General features: G+C 41.3%; 1 protein-coding gene across 1 annotated transcript in view; it reads right to left on the reverse strand.

The window, feature by feature from the left end:
* Window positions 1-2,904: 2,904 nt before the first annotated feature.
* The window catches only part of ing3 (inhibitor of growth family, member 3), a 29,230-nt gene continuing 5,648 nt past the window's right edge, over window positions 2,905-26,486 (reverse strand). Inside the window, exons 5-12 of the mRNA XM_072485222.1 lie at window positions 18,255-18,351; window positions 17,447-17,518; window positions 16,839-16,955; window positions 9,559-9,722; window positions 7,824-8,011; window positions 5,255-5,441; window positions 3,799-3,837; window positions 2,905-3,619 (exon numbers count right to left, since the gene is read on the reverse strand). Coding sequence (XP_072341323.1) covers window positions 3,503-3,619; window positions 3,799-3,837; window positions 5,255-5,441; window positions 7,824-8,011; window positions 9,559-9,722; window positions 16,839-16,955; window positions 17,447-17,518; window positions 18,255-18,351 — 981 coding nt within the window. The 3' untranslated portion in view covers window positions 2,905-3,502. The remainder of the gene's footprint in view (window positions 3,620-3,798; window positions 3,838-5,254; window positions 5,442-7,823; window positions 8,012-9,558; window positions 9,723-16,838; window positions 16,956-17,446; window positions 17,519-18,254; window positions 18,352-26,486) is intronic.

The raw sequence follows: 26,486 nt of genomic DNA on the forward strand, positions 1-26,486 counted from the left end.
CGGTCAGGCAGGGAGGAAGGCGTAGAGCGAGTGAACCGTGGTTTACCAAAGTGGAATCTCTTTTTAAGAGGAAGGAGGCCTATGTGAAGATGAGGTGTGAAGTTTCAGTTGGGGCGATGGATAGTTACAAGGTAGCGAGGAAGGATCTAAAGAGAGAGCCAAGACGAGCAAGGAGGGGACATGAGAAGTATTTGGCAGGTAGGATCAAGGAAAACCCAAAATCTTTCTATAGGTATGTCAGGAATAAGCGAATGACTAGGGACCAGTCAAGGACAGGGATGGGAAGTTGTGTGTGGTCTGAAGAGATAGGCGAGATACTAAATGAATATTTTTCGTCAGTATTCACTCAGGAAAAAGATAATGTCGTGGAGGAGAATGCTGAGACCCAGGCTATTAGAATAGATGGCATGGAGGTACGTAGGGAAGAGGTGTTGGCAATTCTGGACAGGCTGAAAATAGATAAGTCCCCGGGTCCTGATGGGATTTAACCTCGGATTCTCTGGGAGGCCAGGGAAGAGATTGCTGGACCTTTGGCTTTGATTTTTATGTCATCATTGGCTACAGGAATAGTGCCAGAGAACTGGAGGATAGCAAATGTGGTCCCTTTGTTCAAAAAGGGGAGCAGAGACAACCCCGGCAACTATAGACCGGTGAGCCTCACGTCTGTAGTGGGTAAAGTCTTGGAGGGGATTATAAGAGACAAGATTTATAATCATCTAGATAGGAATAATATGATCAGGGATAGTCAGCATGGCTTTGTGAAGGGTAGGTCATGACTCACAAACCTTATCGAGTTCTTTGAGAAGGTGACTGAACAGGCAGACGAGGGTAGAGCAGTTGATGTGGTGTATATGGGTTTCAGCAAAGCATTTGATAAGGTTCCCCACGGTAGGCTATTGCAGAAAATACGGAGGCTGGGGATTGAGGGTGATTTAGAGATGTGGATCAGAAATTGGCTAGCTGAAAGAAGACAGAGGGTGGTGGTTGATGGGAAATGTTCAGAATGGAGTTCAGTTACAAGTGGAGTACCACAAGGATCTGTTCTGGGGCCGTTGCTGTTTGTCATTTTTATCAATGACCTAGAGGAAGGCGCAGAAGGGTGGGTGAGTAAATTTGCAGACGATACTAAAGTCGGTGGTGTTGTCGAGTGTGGAAGGATGTAGCAGGTTACAGAGGGATATAGATAAGCTGCAGAGCTGGGCTGAGAGGTGGCAAATGGAGTTTAATGTAGAGAAGTGTGAGGTGATTCACTTTGGAAGGAATAACAGGAATGCGGAATATTTGGCTAATGGTAAAGTTCTTGGAAGTGTGGATGAGCAGAGGGATCTAGGTGTCCATGTACATAGATCCCTGAAAGTTGCCACCCAGGTTGATAGGGTTGTGAAGAAGGCCTATGGAGTGTTGGCCTTTATTGGTAGAGGGATTGAGTTCCGGAGTCAGGAGGTCATGTTGCAGCTGTACAAAACTCTGGTACGGCCGCATTTGGAGTATTGCGTACAGTTCTGGTCACCGCATTATAGGAAGGACGTGGAGGCTTTGGAGCGGGTGCAGAGGAGATTTACCAGGATGTTGCCTGGTATGGAGGGAAAATCTTATGAGGAAAGGCTGATGGACTTGAGGTTGTTTTCGTTAGAGAGAACGTTAAGAGGAGACTTAATAAAGGCATACAAAATGATCAGGGGGTTAGATAGGGTGGACAGTGAGCCTTCTCCCGCGGATGGAAATGGCTGGCACGAGGGGACATAGCTTTAAACTGAGGGGTAATAGATATAGGACAGAGGTCAGAGGTAGGTTCTTTACGCAAAGAGTAGTGAGGCCGTGGAATGCCCTACCTGCAACAGTAGTGAACTCGCCAACATTGAGGGCATTTAAAAGTTTATTGGATAAACATATGGATGATAATGGCATAGTGTAGGTTAGATGGCTTTTGTTTCAGTGCAACATCGTGGGCTGAAGGGCCTGTACTGCGCTGTATCGTTCTATGTTCTAACCATTGAGCAGTTTTAAATGCAGGAATTTTAAGAACCAAAGTAAGCCTTGTAAAGTGTATTACCATGGTACTTCATCTTATGGCTCCAGGGCTAGTGTGGCTTTTGCATAAAATGGAGCAGTATAGACTTAATAAAATCACATTTACAAGGTGGCTTTGCCCGGACAAGAATATGACAAAAGGTACAGACAGCATGCTTCCAGAAGCAAGTGATTGAAAAGTCCACAAAACCTAATGAAGGAACCAGATTTCAACTAATAATGGTAACTTGACAGCAACATTGAATCAAGCTGCAAAGCTAACTTTGCCAAGTCATACAGCAGCTTAAGACTTGAATCTTAACTTTACTGTTCAATAGTCGAGAAAGCTCAGCTGCAGCTGAGATATGGCAATACGATGAATGCATTTCCATTCCTATAATTATCTGTAATCTTTACCCTACATGAATGCTTAACCTTATGAAAATATTAATAAGCCGGCTTGATCTTGGGGTCTAAAAAACGTGTAACTTAATCAAATTAGACTAATTGATAGGCAACTTAAAGTTGGCATTTTTAAATGTTTCAAGTTTAATTAAGTCTGAACAGGTACGTTAGCAAAAAAGACAAAGATTGGTGTGATAGCCTTAATGTATTCAAGCTGATTATCGGAAGTTTCAATAATAATTTCTATTAAAAAAAACCCGTACATTTATCTCGCAACTTTCATGGCCTCAGGACATCCCAGAGCACTTTACACTCAATTGTTTGAGTTGCAGTCACAGGTGTGAAGGCTGCATTTTCCCATGTGCACAGTTACCTTACAATGTAGCAACGGTGAGTAAAAAAAGGTTTCTTCGTGTAAATAGTTTGGCTAAACTGCAACTGCAACTCAATCTCTGTTCCAGGCATTAAAAAAATGAAATCACACTCCAGTGATCATGATGTTTTACTGGTTAAACACTAATATCATATCTAATACAGGTGAAAAAAAAGTATTTTCCACATACACAAGTCATAATGTTTTTCAATAAGTTTAGTATCAAAGACATACTGATAATTTTATTCTTATATCCTTTATATCAAACGTGCTGCACCAAAACATTGAACACTAATGGCAAACTGGCATTTGTATGATATTGAAATGTTTGTTCATGTATCATGACACTACCATTTGCCAGCTGTACAAGATTTTATTGCCAATATTGCATTTGACTTCAGCCAGCTGAACTTTTAAGTTTCAAAGTAATAATTAAACAAGTAAAGCATCTTTAAACAAATATTGATTATATATTTGTATTTTTTTGCTTCAGTTAGATTGTTTAATAAGAGAATATTTGAATAGTCATGTGGTGTTTTACACAAAAAACTATGCAAAATCCAAGTTTCATCAATAAGCTTTACATTCTCAAATAGGAACATAAATAAGTGCACTGCAAAATGTCACTAATTGCAGTTTTTGTTGCTCTCATTCAATGTTCTATTTAAAGTTTGGACAAAGCACCAGTCAAACTAATTCCTCTGCTGTTGAGGTTCACTTATGGCGACTGCCACGCCTCTTCATTGCTGCGGTGCATTGTGGACAGTACCATTTTCCCTTTGGAGCCTCTGTTAGTCCAACACAGCCATAATGGAACCATTCAATGGGGCACTTTAAAAGAAAAAGAATTGTTAGAATGCACTTTAATATGAAATACTTTAATGCACCAAATTTGCATCATTCAGTCACCATAAATAGTGCCATCTTTCATTTATTTCTTACTGTAGTTTACAAACAAATTTTACAGTTTATTGCATTGTTTCAAACCATTAAAAATGTAAAATACTTACATCTTGATTATCACACCCTACCATTTCACCATATGACACCTGAAAAAAGGAAACATACAAATACATTTTCAGTCATAATTTTATACTCACGAGTTATCCTCAGTGGACTATTTAGCTATTAGGGTCATCAAGCCAAGACTGACTGTGTTTATTGGGAAGCGACACCAATCAGTCTAAAATTGTTATCTTCTATTATTCGGTCAAAATGTTATATTAACACCAACTTCAGCCTGGTTAAAATATATGATTTAATGCATTTCTGGCCATGAAAAAGATTTTCATCCATGATTGTTACCAGATTTTGCACCTTACCAAGAAATACATTTCTGGCTAGGTTTCCATGTTGGTAACACATCTGTCAGGTAACCAGCTCCTTTTATAATTGTCCTCATAAACAATTATGAATGTTCTGGAGTCTCATTCAAAGTAAAGACTTGTTCTTTACTTCAGCCAGCATTGAGCATCCACTATGTTGTGAACTTACCAAGTGATTGGAAATGGGGAAGGAATGAAGGGCAAATTAAGAGTTTGAGGTGGAGATTAGTAATTCTATTTTGGATCGCCACATCCATTATTAATTTCCTGCCCTATCAGATTTAATTTATTCAATAAAATTAAATATATTTATCGAGGTTTGTAATGGGCCACAGATTTTTTGAAACATATATTAAGAGGCCATCACACCAGCCCATCATTTACTCTCAGTATCTTCTACATTTTAAAAACAAATTCAAGTTTATTTACTTTGAAATAAAAGATTCTGTAAATTATCAAGCGCGAAGAGAGAGAAAAGGCCAGGTCAAAAACAACAACTAGGAGGGCATAAGGAAGGGCAACCGGGCGCCTGACCACCGTGGACCTAAAGCTAACTGGCCACCCCCAAACCTGCACATATGATCTCAATTCATATTTTACATGGATCCCTTGTATTTTTTTCATTTCCTGTCCTTGCCTCAAGTTTGCAAATACTGGTGTAACAATGTTACCACCAATCAAATGTAAATAATTAATAAAAAATACCGTTTAAAAAAAAGATAACCGAAAGCTAGAATTTTAACATTAAAGGATTTGAGGTAAGGGGCAAGGAGGTTTAGAGGGGGTGAAAGGAAAAACCTTTACACCCAGTGGGTGGTGCGGGTCAGGAACACACTGCTTAAAACGGTGGAGGCAGAGACCCTCATAATATTTTAAGAAGTATTTAGATGTGCCCTTGCGATTCCAAGGCATACAAGGCTATGGGCCAAGTGCTGGAAAATGGGATTAGAATAGTTTGGTGGTCGGTTTGACCGGCGCAAACACGATGGGCCGAAGGGCCTTTTCTGTGCTGTAGGCCTGTGACTCTACAATTATGCACAACTCCTGGCAATTTGGGTCTATTGTTTTTAAACAAATAAAATAGAACATTAAGCATGCTCAGCATATTTATTCATAACTCTTCTATTTATACCAAACTCACCTGATTGCAGATACAATAACGAGGCTCATTGGGATCATATGTCCAATCCACTTGATTATTGGAATCCGACTCAGGTAAAGCTGGAGTCTGCTGAGGAATCTCTTGTGCTACTACAGATGATGAAGAGGAGGAAGATGACGATGAAGATGATGATGAGGACTGATGATTTGAGGATTTGTTGCTGTTTCTGAGCAAAAAAATTAATATATAAAAATTACAGATTGGCATTCAGACTAGGTGATAGCTATTTATCTCGTTCACATTTTTATTGATAAGAGTGGCAATATAAATAATAAAGACTTCTTACATAGACTGTTAAGATATTACACTGGTTTAGCTAGTATTGGCGAACACTGGTATATCAGCATTTAAGTATTAAATCTTATTGGTATAGCATAGTAATGCTATAAATTATATCACACAAATGTAGTTCGATTGGGAAGGCAAATTATTTAATGTATTGCAAAGAAAATGGAATAACAATTGTACAGGGCATTGATGAGACCATATCTGGAGCACACTGTACAGTTTTGTCTCCTTATTCAAGATATAATTGCATTAGAAGCAAGTCTGAGAAGGTCACGACCAATTCCTGGGATGAAGGAGTTATCCTATGAGGAAAGTTTGGTCTGTACCACTGGAATTTAGAAGAATGAGAGGTGATGATATTGAAACATACAAGATCCTGAGGGGACCTGAAAGGGTGAATGCTGAGGAGATATTTCTCCGGATGAAGGAGACTAGAACTAGGGGACCGTTGAAAATATGAGGTCTCCCATTTAGGACAGAGATGAGCAGAAACAATTCCCCTTGAGGGTTGGGAATCTGTGGAATTCTCTTCCCCTAAGAGCACTGGATATTGTTTAAGGCCGAGTTAGGTAGACTCTTGATTGATAAGGGAGTCAAAGGGAATGAGGATTGAGGCCACAATCAGATCAGCCATGATCTTATCAAATGGCTGAGAAGGCTTAAGGAGGCCAAATGGCCTACTCCTGCTCCTAATTTGTATCTTTGCATGCGCATAAGATTCTTACTTTGTGTAGGAATTGAAAATATATGAATTGTACTAATCCAGGATTTCAGTATGCTCATGAGATTAAGGCCAGAATTCTACAGCCATTGGAATTCTCTTTTCCCACCGACAATTCACTCCCGCCCATGGATTTCACAGCGGTGTGGGGTGGCTTCAATGGGAAATCCGATTGGCAAATGGCGGGAGTAGAGAATCCTGCCGCCATCGAACAGTGCACCGCCAAAAGATACGCGGCTAGGGGACCGGAGAATCCAGCCCTAGATCAGGAAACATATCATGGGTATTTTAAATCGAGAGAGAATAAGCTGCTTGTAGTATAGAACTTAAATACTGTTGAAAAGGGAGACTTGTTGCTGAAGCTTGTACTCATCAGGACAAATGCAAGAATGCCAGTTTTTAATTGATCACAACAATATATAATATGGGAATATAATGACTTGGCAAGTCGGCTTGGATAGGTTGAGGTAGAGGCATTGGCAAGGAGAAAGCAATGGGGAATTACAGTGCAAGATGAAAAACTTCGGCAACACATTTTCTCTACTGTTGAAAAGAGGCAAGCACATTTTTCCATCAAATATAAAATACTTTTCTGTCATAGAAAATTGGCAAATAAAACAGTTCAAAAATATACACTTGGTTCAGTCCCAAAACTAATGACCAAATCACTTTCCATTCCTTCTCAACAGAGGATATCTGATCAGTACCAAAGAATTATTTTAGGGTGGAAACAAAATCATTTCAGTTCCTGATTGTAACTTTTAATAATGATTTGGTGACTTTTATTAAGCAAACGTAATCAGACAAGTACTATGAATTAATTCTCCTTAACTGCAACTTTGCGGCAAATCACTTTCAGACACTATAGTAAAAACATAAATATAATCCAAAACTTGATTCTAAACCTAATGTGACAACAGTGGAGCAGAAAGAGACTCAGAGGGCAGAATTTAATGTCCTCCTGTGGCGGGGTTGATGGTAAGGGGGCATTTAAAAGGTAAGTTTTGCTACAATTGTGTTGGTGAGACCGCATCCACCTCTACCCCATTTATGTTGTTTGGGCGATGGACCATGCACCAGCAGCAACAAGTGGCAATGCTGGAAACACCTGCCAACCTCCACCCCAGAGTCCTTGATCCTGGGAAAAGGCCACTTCAATCTGATTGGCTTAATGTTTTGGGCTTTCCCAAAAAGAAGCGATGACAGCCTCCCTAGTTCTCCAACTGACAGATGAAACCCCCACTGTCTTCTTTAAATTCCACCCAGAATTTCATTCCAAAGTTAAGTCATGGGCCAAATCCAGATTAATATTATGCTGAACTGTCAGTATCAATACACCTAATTGAGTTGTATTATTCCATTACCATAATGAAAAATCTTTCAAGTTGATTGTTATACTTGGCCATTAAGAGATTTATTTTGGCACACAGTTGATACTAACTGTTTTGTTAATTTTTTAAAAATGAAATATATTCTAATCTGATTAAAATCAGGTTAAAAACAGAGAAAATAACAAATGTCTTGAAAATAAAAACATACTTGTTTTTTCGACCGCTGCGTGAATCTGTGGCTGATGTAGATAATGTCTGTGTCAGTGTAGAGGCTAAGGTTGAGGAATATCCTGTTGATTCTCTTGAGATAGAGAATTCTCTTGCAAGCTGGAAGTCGTTGTTTTTGAATGCTTCGTAAGTGGCCTTTATAGTAGATGTCCTCCTCCCTTCCTTCATCTTATCAAGAATAGGAGTAAAATCTTTACATTTCAAAATTGTAATTAAGTGCATTACAAATATTTACTTTAAAAAAAAAAGTAATCTTTATTATTGTTGCAAGTAGGCTTACATTAATGAAGTTACTGTGAAAATCCCCTAGTCGCCACACTCGGGCGCCTGTTCGAGTACACAGAGGGAATTCAGAATGTAAAATTCACCTAACAAGCACTTCTTTCGGGACTTGTGGGAGGAAACCGGAGCACCCGGAGGAAACCCACGCAGACGCAGGGAGAACGTGCTGACTCCGCACAGACAGTGACCCAAGCCAGGAATCGAACCTGGGACCCTGCGCTGTGAAGCAGCAGTGCTAACCACTGTGCTATTGTGCTGCCCTTATGTCCTTTCTACTTCCCAATATCTGTTACAATAAATTGTTGTTCAAAATTCTTAGGAAATTATGTACTTTAACATAAACATACTACATTGAAATGTGGCATTTACAACTAACGAAAATGCAAGACCATAGCTAATGTCAATGTAAATTCAAGAGTGAAACTGGTTCATTTCTACAAAATAATTATTATAGAAATTTGAAGTAATTCAGTTTAATAATTTACCATTTAATACTATTTATGAATGAGTTATCAAGTAGTTCAATGAAACTACACTTTTAAACCACCCCTGCAGAGCTGCTTCCAACATTTGAGTAACCTCATTACTATACACAATGATTGTTCTGAAAATCTTTGAAATTTTTAGCTGATTCAGAATTAAAATTCATGAGCAATTATTTATTAAATCTATTGGTCTGAATATATTAATTGTATTAATGCTTATCAGACAAAGTTACGGGAGCATTCAGTACCTGGATAGTTTCCAAATAGGCACACTACTGGCACCTTTGGTAATGGAAAATTAGTTAGAATGAAAGGAAGGCCTGCACTTTTATGGCACCTTTCATGACCCAAAGAACTTTACAGCCAATGAATTATTTCATGGGGTGTGGGTATCACTGGCAAGGCCAACATTTGTTGTCCATCCCTAATTGCTCTTGAACTGAGTGGCTTGCTAGGCTATTTCAGACAACAGTTAAGAGTCAACTGTATTGCCATGGGTCAGGAGTCACATGCAGGCCAGAACTAGGCAAGGGCGGCAGATTTTCTTCCAGGTGGGATTTTACAAAAACCAATGATAGTTTCATGCTCACTAGGACTAGATCACTAAGACTAGCTTTATATTCCAATATTTTTATGAATTACGCTAGTTGCCCTGGTGCAAATTAGACCAATGTCTTAGGCCTCTGGATACTAATCTGGTGAAGTTACCACGATGTCAATATCTCCCCGCAGTGTAGTTACTGCTGTAATGTGGGGAGAGCCAATTTGTGCACAGCAAGGTCCCACAAACAGCAATGTGACAATGACAAAATAATCTATTTTATGATGCTGATTGAGATAAATATAGGCTAGGACATGCACCATTTGCCCAATAAAAGCAGTCTGGATAAACTAGGACAGACTGAGTGTTGAAGATTTGATAACCAAATAAAATTTCTATTTAATTACCTGTGCTGTTGCTTGAACAGCCTGGGCCGCTGCCATTGTAATAGCTGCAGCTCCTGGACCCGCTCCAGGTGTTAACGAGGTAAGATTGTATGAGCTGAGAGGCTGTGATGAATTAATATTGTAGACACTGTTGGAAGTTGATGTTAAATTACTATTACGGCATCCTGAAAAGAATGGGAGGGGGAGAAATACAATCAGGAATAAGTGAGAACACATTCTATCAATTCACAGAATATTTCTATTTTAAAGTAACCATACATGAAGTATCACACCATCTGTCAACCCAGTTTCACTATACTTTATAAACAATTCTTCCAATGGGCCGACTGACTGGCAATTTACACCCCTCGGAGAATGTGAAATACAGAATGTATCAGCTATGGATCAAATGTTCATAAACATCGGAAACATATACCATGGCTTGGATGTTACAGTGGTAATGACCGGAATAGAACATAGAAAATAACAGTACAGAAGGAGGCCATTCGGCCCATCGAGTCTGCACCAACCCACTTTAAGCCCTCACTTCCACACTACCCCATAACCCCTCCTAACCATTCTTTTGGACACAAAGGTCAATTTAGCATGGCCAATCCACCTAACCTGCATGTCTTTGGACTGTGGGAAGAGACCGGAACATCCGGAGGAAACCCACGCAGACACGGGGCGAACGTGCAGACTCTGCACAGACAGTGACCCAGTGGGGAATCGAATCTGGGACCCTGGCGTTGTGAAGCCACAGTGCTATCCATTTGTGCTACTGTGCTGCCCTAAATCTTTAAATATTCACCGTCATTACTCCACTCTGCACATATGCAGAAACATGTGGAAATCAGAGGTTGCTGTTATTGCTTCAATGCTCCTCCAGGAGGGTATGCTGTTGAGATTCCCCAAAAAGTGCAATCCCTAAGAAATCAATGAATTGATGGAAACTTCAAGAAAATCAGCACCATAACTATGCAACTAACCTTAACCACCTAAAATATTGTCAATAGGGAATTCAGGAGAAATGTGTTTTTCAATGAGTGGTAGGAATATGGAATATGCTACCTCAAGGAATAGTTGAAGCAAATCGTAAATATTTAAGAAGCATTTAGGCAAGGTCATCAAGAGAAATTAATAGAAGGGCGTGCTGATAGGGTTAGAGGATAAGGTGAAGAGTGGAAGGAGGGTATGAACACTGCCATAGACCAGTTGGGAAATGGCCTGCTTCTGTGCGGAGGAATCCATGTCCTGAATCTTAATTTGAATGAAAAGAAATTATGAACTTCATATGAACATTGCTGGCTTTGAATTTAATGGTTTACTTTATATTAATAAAATTAATCACAGGATTTAATTATGTTCAAGAGTGTTGTATTCCTAAATATTTAAGAGGATTTCTGTTGTTTCACAAATTTAGGAATTGCAGTCCAAAGTTTATATCAACAAAATAATTTGCTTCCTTTTAGGCATCCATTAAGATAATAAACTAACACATTTATTGCAAAAGGTATTAGCAGTTATTTTTACATTGAGGCATACACATGGTGGTATAAGCAGTAATTTTTAATGTTAATTTTTTTCTACTAATCTCCAGAAGTGGTATGCTATAATAAACCTGACTAGTAATGCAAAGAAAGATATCTTATGAAGGACTTTGGAATCTACTTAGTTTATCCTTATCGTAGACATGCACTTTAACTAAGCAGTCAGTTCTTCACACAAGCATTTCATGACAGGAAAATAAAGCAATACATTTTTAACCAATCAATTGTCACAGAACCATTATGTTAAAAATGCAGGTAAATTTGGGCACCTTTATAATGATTTTTAAATCGAGCTCTTTGGCACTGCTGGTTAATGCTGGTGTTACAAAAGCCTGAAACTGCAAAAAACATCAGCTGGATGCTTCCAGCCAATTCCGGCTAGCATGTGCCAGAAGTATAGACAGAAGTATGTTACAAGCTGCATGATGTGAGCATCACATCATGCAGCTTGTAACATTGATTTGGCACACGGTCTGCCATTTTGGACTGATGGGTCCAGTGACAGTTCTCTCTCAATCATTCCCAGATGAACAGGTGTCCAGCTGCATGAGACAGCCCGTGGTTTTATCAGGCTTTAAAGATTCACAGTGGTACATTGATTGCATGCACATGGTTCTGCAGGCTCAACATGTTAACCACACATTAACATGTTAGTAAGGAATATTAGTCCATTAACGCCCAGTTGGTGTGCAACCATGCCCAGAGGATCCTGTTGGTGTAGGAGTGTTATTTTAACACCAGTCACAATGTATCCATCCAATCTGTCAAATTTCATCTTAAACCTTCTCTGTTCCAAGGAGATCAACCACAGTTTCTCCACTCTCCTCATATAATTGAAGTCCCTTGTTCATGGTACAGCTCTATTAAATTTCTTCTGCACCCTCTTCAAGGTCTTGATATGCTTCCTAAAGTTTAGTGCCCAGAATCGAAAAATACTCCGAGGCCTAAACAGCGTTTCATGAAGGTTTAGCATAATTTCCTTACTTTTGTACTTTATTCCTCTATCTATAAGGCCTTAGGAAATGCCTTCTCAACTTTTCCTGCCTTGTGTACGCATATCTCCAGGTCTACATATTTCTATATGCCCTTTAAAATTGTACTACTTATTTTATATTGCCTCTTCTCATGCATCCTACCAATACTTCACATTTATCTGCAGCTGTTTGTCCAACTTACTAGTCTCTCTGCCTTCCTGAAGTATTAATATCTCCATTATATTTTCAAGTTTCAAGAAATTAAGCCCCCGTACCAAAGATCAGGTCATTAATACATATCAAAAATATAAGTGGTCCTAATTAACATCTGGGGAACATAGCTTTTCCTTTAACTAAGGGACAAAAAGCAGGAAATAGTGGTGAACTTAATGGAGATGTTGCTATTGGTCCAGCATGAGTGTAATACTTGGCCTTTGAGGGGAAGAGCTGGCTGGTGGTGATTTAACCTGAGGGTCACCGCACCTCGGGCAAGGGGCAAGGTTGAGAAAGCGGGGCCTTCATGAATAACCTCAGCCGGTGCAGGAATTGAACCCACTCTGTTGGCCTCGTTCTGCACCATGAACCAGCTGTCTAGCCAACTGAGCATTCTTTTAATTGTGTGGTATGCATACTTGCTCTTTCAGTACTCCCAAAATGAATCGCTGTTATTGTTTTTCTAAATTTCATCACTCAGCCTCATTCTTCTAGATCGAATTCTAGATACATTTACTTCTTCATCAGGCAGGCTGTAGTGCTTCTTTTGTAACTACCTTGACTTTTGCTGCTTCACATTCCACCCACTTTCTTCTATATTGTTCCTGGATCTTCCGGATAGCAAACTGTTACCATCCCAAAGTTTCTTGAACCTTCCTGCTACTCCTCCTAAGCCCGATAAAGTCTTTCCTGCTTTCTCACCACCAGTAAGCTTCTCAGGACTTTGTTATTCAAGGCTCCCTACTGCTTCTTTAGATTTTTTTTTGCCTGTTTCCCAGAGATGTAAAGCTCTCCACTGGTCTTCCCACAACTGGTCCCCCAGATCTTAACCCAGGAAGCAGGTGCTTTAATTTTCTACAGTTGTCTTTTCATCAGACACGTATGAGGAAAGAGGACAAGGGGATGAAAAAGAGTCTTGGAGAGAAAAAGTAGAAATGGAGACAGAAAGTGGCAGGAGTCAAAAATGGGAATAGCAAGCAACACACATCATACCACTCACCTAAAGAAACAGGAAAGGAAAGAATTATAGGGCATATGAGTAGCAACATCATGAAATGAACAAAACAGATAAGGGTCCCTCAGCTCCAACATACCATGATAGATCCAAAACAATCCATATTAATTTGTGCTTGTATTGCCCACTCTGTGCTCTCTCACAGTCAATGACACTATTTCCAGGCAACAAAAGTTATCTTTTCATCAGCCACTTATCAATTTTCTCTCTCTTCTGGTACCATGCAGGTCTTAGGATAAGATGTAGCAAATTTAAAACAGAGTTGAGGAGAAACTACTTCTGTGAATCTGTGGAATTTGCTACCCCAGAGTGCGGTGGATGCTGGGACAGTCAGTAAACTTAAGGAGTTGGGGCAGCATGGTGGCACAAGTGGTTAGCACGGTTGCTTCACGCGCCGAGGTCCCAGGTTCGATCCCGGCTCTGGGTCACTGTCCGTGTGGAGTTTGCACATTCTCCCCGTGTTTGCGTGGGTTTCGCCCCCACAACCCAAAAGTTATGCAGGATAGGTGGATTGGCCACACAAAATTGCCCCTTAATTGGAAAAAATGAATTGGATACTCTAAATTTAAAAAAAAAATTCAAGGAGTTGGATAGATTTTTAATTGGTAATGGGTTGAAGGGTTATGGAGAACAGGCAGGATGGTGGAGTTAAGGCCAGGATTAGATCAGGCATGATTGAATGGCAGAGCAGACGATGGGCCAAATGGCCTAATTCGTCTCCTATATCTCCTGTCTCAGGAGGACATTGATGGCCATGGACCTCATGTGTTGGTCTATGGCTATGGTTGGCAAGATACTAGTGTTTTGCCATTGCCTTCTGCAGGTTCTGGCTGGCCAGGAGTCTTCTATTATCCTCTATTTCTCAACCACATATCTCTCACCAGCACATCCAAAAGCATGACATTAGTTTACACATGTAGAACGATGAAACCAGCTCTAGCTCAGTACCATTTTTTTACTCCACCACTATTGCTAAATTATCAGATTGCTTATCCAACATCCAGTACTGGATGAGCAGAAATTTCCCCCAATTAAATGTTAGGAAGACTGAAGCTATTGTTTTCCGTCCCTGCACCAATCTCCGTTCCCTACCTACCGGCTCCATCCCTCTCCCTGGCAACAGTCTGAGATCGAGTCAGTCTGCTGCAAACTTTGATGGTGGGGTGATCTTCCAACCTCAGATTTGTGTCATCACTAAGACTGCTTATTTACACCTCTAACATTGGTCTCAGCTCCCCTGCTGCTGAAACCCGCATTTATGCCTTCATTAACCGTAGACTCAACTATTCCAACACACTCCTCACTGATCTCCCACATTCTACCCTCCATAAACTTAAGGACATCCAAAACTCAGCTGTCTGTGTCTTAACTCGCAGCAAGTTTCTTTCCCCGGCCCCCCATCACCCTTGTGCTAGCTGACTTACATCGGATCCAAGTCAAACAACTTTTTGACTTAAAAAAAATTCTCATCCTGGTTTTCAAATCCCTCCATGGACTTGCCCCTCCATATCTGCTTTCTTTTCCTGCCTCAAGGTATCTGTTCTCCTCTAATTCTTGGCTTTTCTGCATTCCCAATTATAATTACTCCACCAATGGTGGTTGTACCTTCAGCTACCTAGGCCCCAAATTTTGGAATTCTCTCCCTACCCTTCCCTACCTCACATTCAACCTTTTTTTTTTGAAAATATATTTTATTCCAAGTGTAAACAATAACAAACAATATCCCAACGAAGCAAAGTTAAGTTTGTACATTTTCCCCTTTTAACCCTTCTTCCCCCACCCCCAACACAGCAAAGAACAGCTCCTCAAATATCATCATGAAAGGCCTCCACCATACCTCGAGGCCCTCTTCTTTTCCAATCGAAGAAACTCATACAGGTCTCCCAGCCAAGCTGCAGCCCCCGGTGGCGTATCTGACCTCCAATTCAAAGAATCCGTTGCCGGGCAATGAGAGGCGAAGGCCAAGACATCGGCCCCTTTCCAGCATCTCTGAATCCCCTAAGATTGCCACCTTGGGGTCCGGCTTCACCTCAGCCCCAACTATCCTCAATAGAGTCCCAAACACCACCTCGCAGTCGCTCTCCAACCTATCACAAGATGGCCACCCCTGCACCGCCCATGACCAAAATCATCCTCCATACCTGCCACGTCGCACCCCCAGCTAACCATCGCAACCTTCCCCCCTACTAGCACCGCTTGCTAGCATGGCGACTCCAACAACCCCACCCCCTCTCCCGCCCATACAACTTGCATTGCCTTCTCGTACAAACAAAACACAGCTTTCGTAGACATAACTCCTCCATCCAGAGTCCCTTTTCAGCTCTCCCCCAGCTTATGCTCCTTGATAAAGATATTCACCTCCTCAGACGTCCCAAAATATATTCCCGTTCCTCGTATGTTACCCAAAATCTGGCCGGGTCGGATCTTTTGCCAGTATAGCACCGCCTTGGCTTTGTTGAACCCCGCCCGACTCCTGGCCAGCTCTGCTTCAATGTCCAGATATATCGTGATTTGGGTTCCCTCCCATTCATAGTCCCGCCGTGCCCTGGCCCACCTCAGGATCTTTCCTTTGTCCTGGAACTTGTGCATACGCACAATCACTGCCTGTAGCGGCTTCCCAGCTCTTGTCTTCTGCCTCAAGGACCTAAGGGTCCTGTCCACCTTCGTGGCCTTGTCCACCAACCTGGTAAACATCCTCGCTCGTTGCAACGTAGCTCGTAGCACTTGTTCCCTCCACTCCCTCCAGCAGACCCACAATCCGCAGATTTTGCCACCTGGACCTATTCGCTTGGTCCTCCACCTTCGGCCGCAGCGACTTGCACAAATCGCCCAGGATCGCAATCTCCGCCTCCAACGACACAATGCAGTCACTCTGGTCGGACCTTCTCCACCTCCTGGATCATCACCTCCAGCGTCTCAAGGTACTTCTCCACCCATTCCAGGGTCCCACGAAAAGGTGCCACTGCCCCTCAATCGCCTTTGACCAGTCGTTCTTCATTTCCTCCCTTTGCTGCTGAAACTCCTCTTTGATGAAGTTCACCAATTGCTCCATTTGCAGCTTCCCTGTCGACAACAAACCTTTCCCACCGCTATTTTTGTAATTGGTGCTGCGCTGCGAGTCTCCTCCAACTCTTTCGCCAGGTCTTTAACGGTTTTCAGCTGGGTCTGATAGCCTATAAACATGACCATTCGGGGCGAACCTCTTCTCTACACTCTCCGTTCCATTATTCCACTGAATCTACCCAGAACCCAGGTTAAAAAGGGCCAAAACCAACACCTTCAAGCAGGAGCCGCCGTGTGTGCAACCACTCACTCCATGGCAGCTACCAGATATCCCTCACTTTCATCATTTAAGACACTCCTTAAAACCTACACCTCAGATCAAGTTTTCAGTCAAGCGACATAATAATCTCCTGTGTGGGTTGGTTTCATAATTTGTTTATAATGCTCTTGTGAAGGCACCTCGGGTGTTTTATTATGTTATAGGTACTATATAAGTACAAGTTACTGATGTAAAATAATGCTACAGTTTTGAACAATTCAAATTACCTGGTGTATTTTCTTTTGAAGCATCTGATGTAAGTGTAGATAAAAGAGCTTCGGATTTGAATTTCTTCTCAGGAATATGGTCAGCGGTGTGGTGGGTAGATGGGTTATATTTCCGTTCTGTAAAAATATTGCAAAATAGATTTAATCTGAATTAGGTTGTACTTTCCAGCATTTTAATTTATTCAATAAATCTCAATGTCAACAAATTTTAAAAGGAACAAAAATAAAAATCTCTGATGCAACGGAGTATAAATGCGAGATAACAGTGTAATAGTAGTGCAGTTGGTGAATTTTAAAATATGGTGATATGCTACTATTAACTGCAATGTAGCATGCAACCGTTGTATTTTTCCACCATTATTTCATAGTTTTCTTTCCTTCATTCTTTTAATACTTTTTTTTTTAAAGAGTTTACTAAGATTTCAGATGTTAACTGCTGGTGAACAGAACACTTTGCCACCTGAGCCACACAGTGTACAATTGATCATTAAGCGCATTATCAAAGCAGTCGAACAATATAACTGTACTTAATCTTGTAATGTATACAAGGAACACAAAGTTAATCAGCCCAACAAAGCAGCTTAGAAAGGGCACTACTCATCACTTACTTTCTAATGGAGTGTGTGAGTGAGCATGATGGTTATTAACTGGCTGAGGCGGGTTGTCCAAGTCCAAAGATCCTGAAATAAAAAGAAGGGAAAACAACCAATTAAATATCTTAACTATAGACACCTGTTAATGAAGGCCAAGATTCTTCCCAATAGGCTCCAAATAACTACTGCAAGCCATTACAAGGCAAGGCATTTTAGCTCCATGAGTGGCCGGAGATTTCCAGGAATCTGTGGTTAGCCTAATAGCCTTACCCAGTTAGTTTTAGTAGTATTGCTAATACACCTGGTGTCCCTAAAATTAGACTTTTTTTAACCTGTAGGACAAGCTTATAAGTATATAATGGAAGTTCTATTTTTATTGAACTCTGAGTAATTTGGTTTTAATTAACTGTGGTGCTACTTACCATATATCTAGCACCTGATCAACCAAAAGGTCAGTCAGAAATGCTGTTTATTTTTGTATTGGAGTTCCAATCTTTATTACAGCATTACACTACAGTAGTTTTAAAAAAATTATATCCAGCTTTAAACATTACACAAAATAAGATTACCGAAAAAAAACATTTTAACCGCAGCTGCCAAGATACAACCACCCCATGGTCTCAATATCTGAATAAAATCATACCAAATTAAAATTGCATTTTACTGACATCTACTGGCAATTTAGTGTTACCACTGATACCAACAGTTTTCAGCTTAGCTTGTGGTCTGCCAGAAACATGAAGTTAAATTGTTTAATATGTCCACAATAAGATATTGAATTCTAGAATTAAAGTATCAATCTGTAATAAATCAACATACTTACTCCTTTCCAATATTTCTGTAATTCCAGCATTATCAGCTTCAAGCTCCATTTTAAATTTGGCAAGTTCTTGGTCCAATTTACGTAGATGTCTATCCACCTGGTTAATCAAAATATAAACAATTGAAATAAATCAAACTATGTACTCAAAACCATAACACGAACCATGGATTATCATTGGCAGCCAAACATTTTGGGCAAAAGCTGCTAACCATTTATGATATAATATTTATTATTGTCACAAGTAGGCTTACATTAACACTGCAATTAAGTTACTGTGAAAAGCCCCTACACTCAAATCAATTAGAAAGATACGACTATTCTTATAAGGGGGTGGCAAATTATCTAGGACGTCCCATTGTTTAAGAGGGGCTGTGCGAACGTCTTCGCCCTGTGGGATTAATGGATATATTCGGGTGGCGTTCCTGCTAGGAAGCCAACAACTCGCGTAGCTTACTTCTTTATCGGAACAGGGTTTTTTATCATTGACATATATATTCAAAATTTGGCACACCCAATCTTCGTCTGAACCGTATTTCGGCCAAAAGACTGAGGGTTTACGGATTGCTTCTTTTATCCATGTGAAGCAACAACATTTTATCATTGTTTTCCTGTCCTTATTTTTTTGTACGTGGCTCTCAAAATCCCAATTCACTAACATCCGACCCACTGGACTTTCTGGTGGGATATTCTTTGGCATTCTCTTATCAGCGCCGTCTCCTTGTTTCGAGTTTTTACTTCCCATTGTAATGTACTCAACTTTCACTTATTTCTAAGTAAAGTGTCTAGTTATGACCGGTCCGTCAAAACAATCACAATCCTGAAAGTACTTATATCTCCTAGATATAAACTCCAGAGTCCTTATATCATCAATTCGCCCTTGTGGATGTTTAGATACGAACCCAAGTCAACAAGGTAATACTTAAAAGTCGTTTTTCTTACCTTGCTCCGTGCACAGAGTTGCCTGACTTTCACTCACGGTGTGCCTGCCACTATAATCCGTTATTTGCTTCTTCAGAATGACTACCCTAGGAACGTGTTCAGTTGACCATGGGTAACCACTCAAGATGAAGTACGAAACCGTTTAAATAACAAGACGCGTCTTCTCGGTTCCTCTTGAGTCGCCCCCCTCGAGCAATGAAAACTATCCCGGACGAGCCCCCAATTGTGAGAAACACTGCTCACCCGTTAATAATTTACACTTAGTCAAATTCTGAAGAAGTATTTATTTCAATCGATCTTGCAAGAGCGGGTGCCTCCAGTAAGCAATAGCAGACACAAAGAATTCACACAGCATCACTTTGTTATATACAATCCATGAAAATACAATCCGTGGGAAACAATCCGTGAGAAACACATCCCACAAACTATAGAAAGGGCAGTTCCCTTTTCAGTGATCCCTTATTTAGCCTCCCCCTTGCATAGTGATTTCTGTCCGCTCCTGGTATATCCTTGGACCGGCAGTTAAAGATAAGAATGAGGCCCCCTGCTTGCACCTGCTATCTCCCGCTTGCTTAGCAAGTTCTGTTATTGTACATCCCATTCTTCCCCAAAGGTCATCCTGGTACATCGTTATAATAATTCGCTCACTATAGCTTACTCAGAACTTGACATGTTAATTTTCCCATCATGCTTCATTGTTGACATCTTAATTGTGAACCAGAGTTTATACATGTAAAAACAACACAAAATGTTCATTTCTCACAACGACCTATAACAAATTAAGCATGTTGGTCATTTTGAGGAAAGCAATAATCTTTTACTGCATTGGTGTCATGCTACATTTGTATTTAAACCCCTTCACCATCAATCATACTGTGTCTTTTTTTCCAGTCTCAGAACGTTTTATTAAGTTAGATTTGAACAAAGAACTAAGAAATGTACAGCACGGGAACAGGCCCTTCGGCCCTCCAAGCCCGTGCCGACCATGCTGCCCGACTAAACGGGTCTTTGGGGTTGTAGTTTTTGGTCGCAGCCAGTGAGATGTAAGAGGCAGCATTTCCACCTGATGGTGAAGAAGGGCATTAAGGGTAGAAATTGTGGAGGCGCTGGCCATAATCTTCCAACCCTCTTTAGATACGGGGGTTGTGCAGGGGCAGCACGGTAGCATTGTGGATAGCACAATTGCTTCACAGCTCCAGGGTCCCAGGTTCGATTCCGGCTTGGGTCACTGTCTGTGCGGACTCTGCACATCCTCCCCGTATGTGCGTGGGTTTCCTCCGGGTGCTCCGGTTTCCTCCCACAGTCCAAAGATGTGCAGGTTAGGTGGATTGGCTATGCTAAATTGCCCTTAAGTGTCCAAAATTGCCCATAGTGTTGGGTGGGGTTGCTGGTTTATGGGGATAGGGTGGAGGTGTGGACCTTGGGTAGGTTGCTCTTTCCAAGAGCCGGTGCAGACTCGATGGGCCGAATGGCCTCCTTCTGCACTGTAAATTCAATGAAATAACTGGAGAATTGTAAATGTTACACCCTTGTTCAAAAAAGGGTATAAGGATATGTCCAATCGGAGGTCAGTCAGTTTAACCTCGGTGGCGGAAAGCGTTCAGAAACAATAATCCGGTACAAAATTAAGAGTCACTTTGGCAAATGTGAATTAATTAAAGAAATTCAGCATGGATTTAAGAGTAAATTGTGGTTAACTAACTTGCCTTGCATTTTTTGATGAGGTGACAGAAAAGGCTGATGAGGAAAATGAAGTTGATGTAGACTTCCAAAAGGCTTTTGATAAAGAGCTCATCAGGAAAGCTAGAGCCCATAGAATAAAAAGAACAGTAGCAGAACGGATAAGAAATTGGCTGAGTGATAGGAAACAGAGAGTAGTGATGATCAAGGGCAGTACGGTAGCATTGTGGATAGCATAATTGCTTCACAGCTCCAGCGTCCCAGGTTAGATTCCGGCTTGGGTCACTATCTGTGCGGAGTCTGCACATCCTCCCAGTGTGTACGTGGGTTTCCTCCGGGTGCTCCGATTTCCTCCCACAGTCCAAAGATGTGCAGGTTAGGTGGATTGGCCATGATAAATTGCCCTTAGTGTCCAAAATTGCCCTTAGTGTTGGGTGGGGGTGTTGACCTTGGGCAGGGTGCTCGTTCCAAGAGCCGGTGCAGACTCGACGGGCCGAATGGCCTCCTTTTGCACTGTAAATTCTATGAAGTGTTTTTTCAAATGAAGGCTGGTTTAGCACACTGGGCTAAATCGCTGGCTTTTAAAGACGACCAAGGCAGGCCAGCAACACGGTTCAATTCCCGTACCAGCCTTCCCGAACAGGCGCCGGAATGTGGCGACTAGGGGGCTTTTCACAGTAACTTCATTGAAGCCTATTTGTGACAATAAGCGATTTTCATTTCATTTCATTTCAGGAAGGTATGTATTGAGGTTCATGCTTTTCTTGAGATAGACCAAGGTGTACAGGGCACATTCCAAAATTTGCAGATGACACAAAACTTTAAAATATTATCAACTGTGAGACGGTAGTTATAAACTTCAAAAAGATATATTATAGGCTGGTGGAATGGGCAGACAAATGAGGCAACGCAAGATAAAGGGTACAATTCTAAAGGGGGTGCAGCAAAGGTATCTGGAGGTATATGTGCACACATTTGCAGGGTTACAGGAATTAGGCGAATTGCACGGTCAGAGAGCTGGCACAGACACAATGAACCAAATGTGCCAACGCTTTTTTGAATCTGTGAGCATGCTCAGGTATGGACTGCTTAAATTTATTCCACACAGCATACACTGTGATATATGAACATGCAACTCATCCAGGTCTTAATATATAGTTAATTGTACTTAGTAGTGAATCTAGGCTTTCAGCACATTCTCACAATTCACTTTTGTTGAATCATTTTCCAGGTAAAATTTAACTTTGACTGAGTCAATGATGTGCAATGATGGCTGCATATTTGCCCTAAGGATGCATAGACAAGGTGATACACGATCCAACACTGACAACTAATGTATTTAATGCCAAGGCATCCATGATAAATGTTGGGAACTGCATTTTATTGAACAGGTTGAATTATGAAAAATTGCTATTAGGCTGAGGAATATGAAAACCGATATGCACAGATAGCTTACTATCTATGATTGAGTGGTTGCAATATTCTAACAACTGAATGAACAAAATATAGTTACTGGAAGGGGTACCATTCTTAAAGCATCTTGGAAGTGAAAGTTCTAGATTATTTTTTTTTTATAAACAGGACTGCTTACCGATGTACAATAAACAAAATGTACACTATGGAATAAAAACAGGAAATGCTGGAAATATACAGCAAGTTAGGCAGCATCTTTGGAGAGAGAAACTAAATTATGTTTCATTAAAAACTGGAAAAAGGTAGAGATGCAACAGGTTTTAAGCAAATGCAGAGGCAAGGAAAGGAGTGCTGGAGAAAAGGGAAAAGTTGGAAAACAGGAGGTTAAATGAGATTATTTGGACCTCCCCCCACTCCCTGAGACCCCATAAATAAAGAGACCCCAGAAGAGAGACACCTTTCAGGAAGCTTCCCAGAAAAAGAGATCCCTGTCAGGAAGCTAGAGAGCAGTCCAGGTAGGGGCAGTGAAATAAATTACTGCTTTAACACTCGTCTGGACAATACACCTGCTGGCTCAGACAATTCCTGGAAAGAGAAAACCAGTCAGCTCTATTTGACTCCCAACAGATCTTTGAGCTGCAAATCATTCATTCATTTCATCTTTGATATTGATTTTATTAGGCTGTGATTGGCAACTTCCACAAACACACACACACATGCAGTTGTCAGCGGCATCTTCCTTCATGGTGGAGTAACTCTGCAATGTTAAAAACATCAAGCTTTGATTAACAGGTCCTGGATCACTTCAGAGTTAGGTGCTGTCAATTCCCAATTGCCCACTTCAAAATTACTCAAGGGTGAAGGGAGGTGATTAGAAAGCACTTCACTGGAAAGCACTGGGGCGAGGTCCACCGTGTACGCCACGCTTGTCAATACCATAGTAATTCTCTCCAGTGAGATTCCCGGCCCAGAGAATCACTTGGGCTGGGGGAATATGGTGCTCGCCCCGCTAAGTGGATGCAAATGGGTCTCAATTATCCATTTGCATCCTCCCGGTGGCACAGGGTGCAAACCTCGAACCAGACACCAGCCGGGGCTCAGAGCATCGGAAACAGATCAGCGCCCCATTTTCTTCACTAATGCGGGATTCTCCGCTTCACCACGAACTCCGCTGCCAGTGACGCAAGGCAGAGAATTTCACACATTGAGTCAAGAAAGCTATAAAGTGCCTAACCAAAAGACCAGTGCGGTTCCTTGAGTTTCCGGTGAGCTTCATTGGAACAGCATAACAGGCCACGGGCAAGATCAGAGAATGGGGCAGAGAATTAAAATGACATGCGACCGGGTGCTTCAAGGTCATTTTTGTAGACTGAAAGGAGGTACACCGCAAAGCAATCACCCAATCTGCAATTGGTTTCCGCAATGCGAAGGATAGCAAAGTAAAGCAAGGGAGGAGTTGGTGGTGCATTGTATGAACGCAAGAGAGGGGTGGAAATTGGAAGCAAAGGAGACAATGTTTTCCTGTTTGGTGCAAGAGCAGAAGAAAGCATTGACAGTCATTAATGTACCAGAAAAAGAGGCGGTGGAGAATCATAGAATCCCCACTGTGCAGAGGCCATTCAGCCCATCGAGACTGCACCAACCCTTTCAAAAGATCACCCTACCTAGGCTCAATCCCCTACCCTAAGGGGCAATTTAGCATAGCAACTCACCTAACTTGTACATTATTGAAAAGTGGATGTTCTCCACGCAGACACGGGGAGAATGTGCAAACTCCACAGAGTCACCCGAGGTCGGAAACAAACCTGGGTCGCTGGCGCTGTGAGGCAGCAGTGCTAACCACTGTGCCACAGTACTGCCAGGCCAGAGTAGGACTGAAACAAAGAATGTTTCAAATACCCATGAGAAGACAGGCATACCGAGGGTACCACACAGGTTCCCTTAATGACATATTTTATTTGGAGGAGTGAATTTGTGGAACAGCATCCCACCTTTAAATTCAGTACTTTGCAGCTATATAAATACAACATGGAGTCCAACAGTTTTCAGGTCATTACCAACACTTCAATTTTCTTTGGCACTGATTGTGCTATTGCTATTTACGTCTCCTATAGAAGCATAGAAAATAGAGCAGGAGGATGCCATTTGGTCCTTCACACCTGCTCCCCCATTCACTACGATCATTGCTGGTCATCCAACTCAATAGCCTAATCCCTCTTTCCCCCACGGTATCCTTTGATCCCTTATGCCCCAAGTGCTAAATCTAACTTCTTGAAAGGATACCGTAGTTTGTTCGCAAATTATTTCTTGGTAGCAAATTCCAAAGGCCGACCACTCTCTGGTTGAAGAGGTTTCCCCCCAATTTCAGTCCTAAAAGGTCTAACCCGTATCGTCAGACTGTGACCACAGTTCTGGACACACCCACCACTGGGAACATCCCTCTTGCATCTACCCTGTCTAGTCCTGTTAGAATTTTATAGGTGTCTATGAGACTCCCCCCTCATTCTTCTGAACTCCAGCGAATACAATCCTAACCAACGCAATCTCTCCTCATAATGTGTCCTGCTATTCCAGGAATCAGTATGGTAAACCTTCTCCACACTCTCCCTAGAGCAAGAACATCCTGCCTCAGATAAGGAGACCAAAACTGCACACAAAGTTCCAGATTTCGTCTCACCAAAGCCCTTATAATTGCAAGACATCCCTGTTCCTGTACTCGAGTCCTCTCGCTATGAAGGCCAACACACCATTTGCCCTCTTTCCAGCCTACTGCACTTGCATGTTTACATTCAGCAACCGGTATACGAGGACACCCAGGTCTCGTTGCACATTCCCTCTCCATTCAGATAATAATCTATTTTCATGTTTTTGCTACCAAGGTAGATAACCTCACATTCATCCATATACTGTATCTGCCATTCATTTGCCCACTCATTCAACTGGTCCAAATCACACTGAAGGATCTTTGCCTACTGCTCCTCATAGCTGACCTTGCTACCCAGCTTTGTCTCATCTGCAAATTTAGAGATATTACATTTAGTTCCCTCATCTAAATCATTAATATGTATTGGGAATAGCTGGGGTCTCACCACCGATCCCTATGGAACCCTACTAGTCACTGCCTGCCATTGTTTCCTTTCTGCCAACTAGTTTTTAATCCATCTCAATACACTATGCGTAAACCCATGTGCTTTAATTTTATACGACTTTGTTGAAAGCCTACAGAAAGTCCAAATAAACCACATCCACTGGCTTCCCTTCATCAACTCAACTGGTTACTTGAAGAATTCCGATAGATTTATCGAGCCTGATAAATCTATGCTGACTCTTTCTAAGTGCTCTGCTATAAAATTTTTGATAATGGATTCTAGAATTTTCCCACGATCATCATCCGGCTTACTGGTCTTTAATTCCCTCTACCTCCCTTTTTAAATAGTGAGATTACATTTGCTACCCTCCAATCTATAGGAAATGTTCCAGATTCTTTAGAACCTTGGAAGATGTCTACCAATGAATCCACTATTTCTAGTCCTCAAGTACTCTGGGATGTAGATTATCAGGCCCTGGGGATTAGCCTTCAATCCCATCAATTTCCCAATACCAGTTGTCTAATACTGATCTCCTTCAGTTCCTCCCTCTCACTAAACCATGTTCCCCAACATTTCCAGTATAGATCACCTCTTTTGTCTTGCACCATTATCCCGTATACCATTAAATCTGTCCTGTCTTCCACCCTTTCATAGACCATTGGTTTGTCCTCTCCTCCCATCTAGCCTTGCTCTGTCAGTGCATAATTAAAACCTGTCCCATCTCAAACTTTTTCCAATGCTGGTGAAAGGTCATTGGCCCAAAATATTAATTTTGGTTTCTCGCTCCACAGATGCTGTCTGAATGCTTTGCATTTCAAGTGTTTTCTGTTTTCATTTCAGAAATCCAGCAAAGCAGCATTTTGCTTTTCCCTTAACGTTATGCATGGAATTAGTTTGACAGAACACTACTGAAAGCACAGATTGAATTCCCGAAAATCTCGGAGTTCTGTGTTGTTTATGGCATCGCTGTTCCAACAAGTAAAAACTTTTTTTTAAAAATTTTAAATTTGTCAATTATTAATTCACAACCAAATTCACTTTGAACTCGAGCTGATTCCAGTTTCAGTAGTAACGTTTTGTGAGGAGTTAGATCAATTTGGAGTTGAAGTAT

Source organism: Scyliorhinus torazame, chromosome 19 (genome assembly GCF_047496885.1).
Source record: "Scyliorhinus torazame isolate Kashiwa2021f chromosome 19, sScyTor2.1, whole genome shotgun sequence".
Taxonomy (NCBI): domain Eukaryota; kingdom Metazoa; phylum Chordata; class Chondrichthyes; order Carcharhiniformes; family Scyliorhinidae; genus Scyliorhinus; species Scyliorhinus torazame.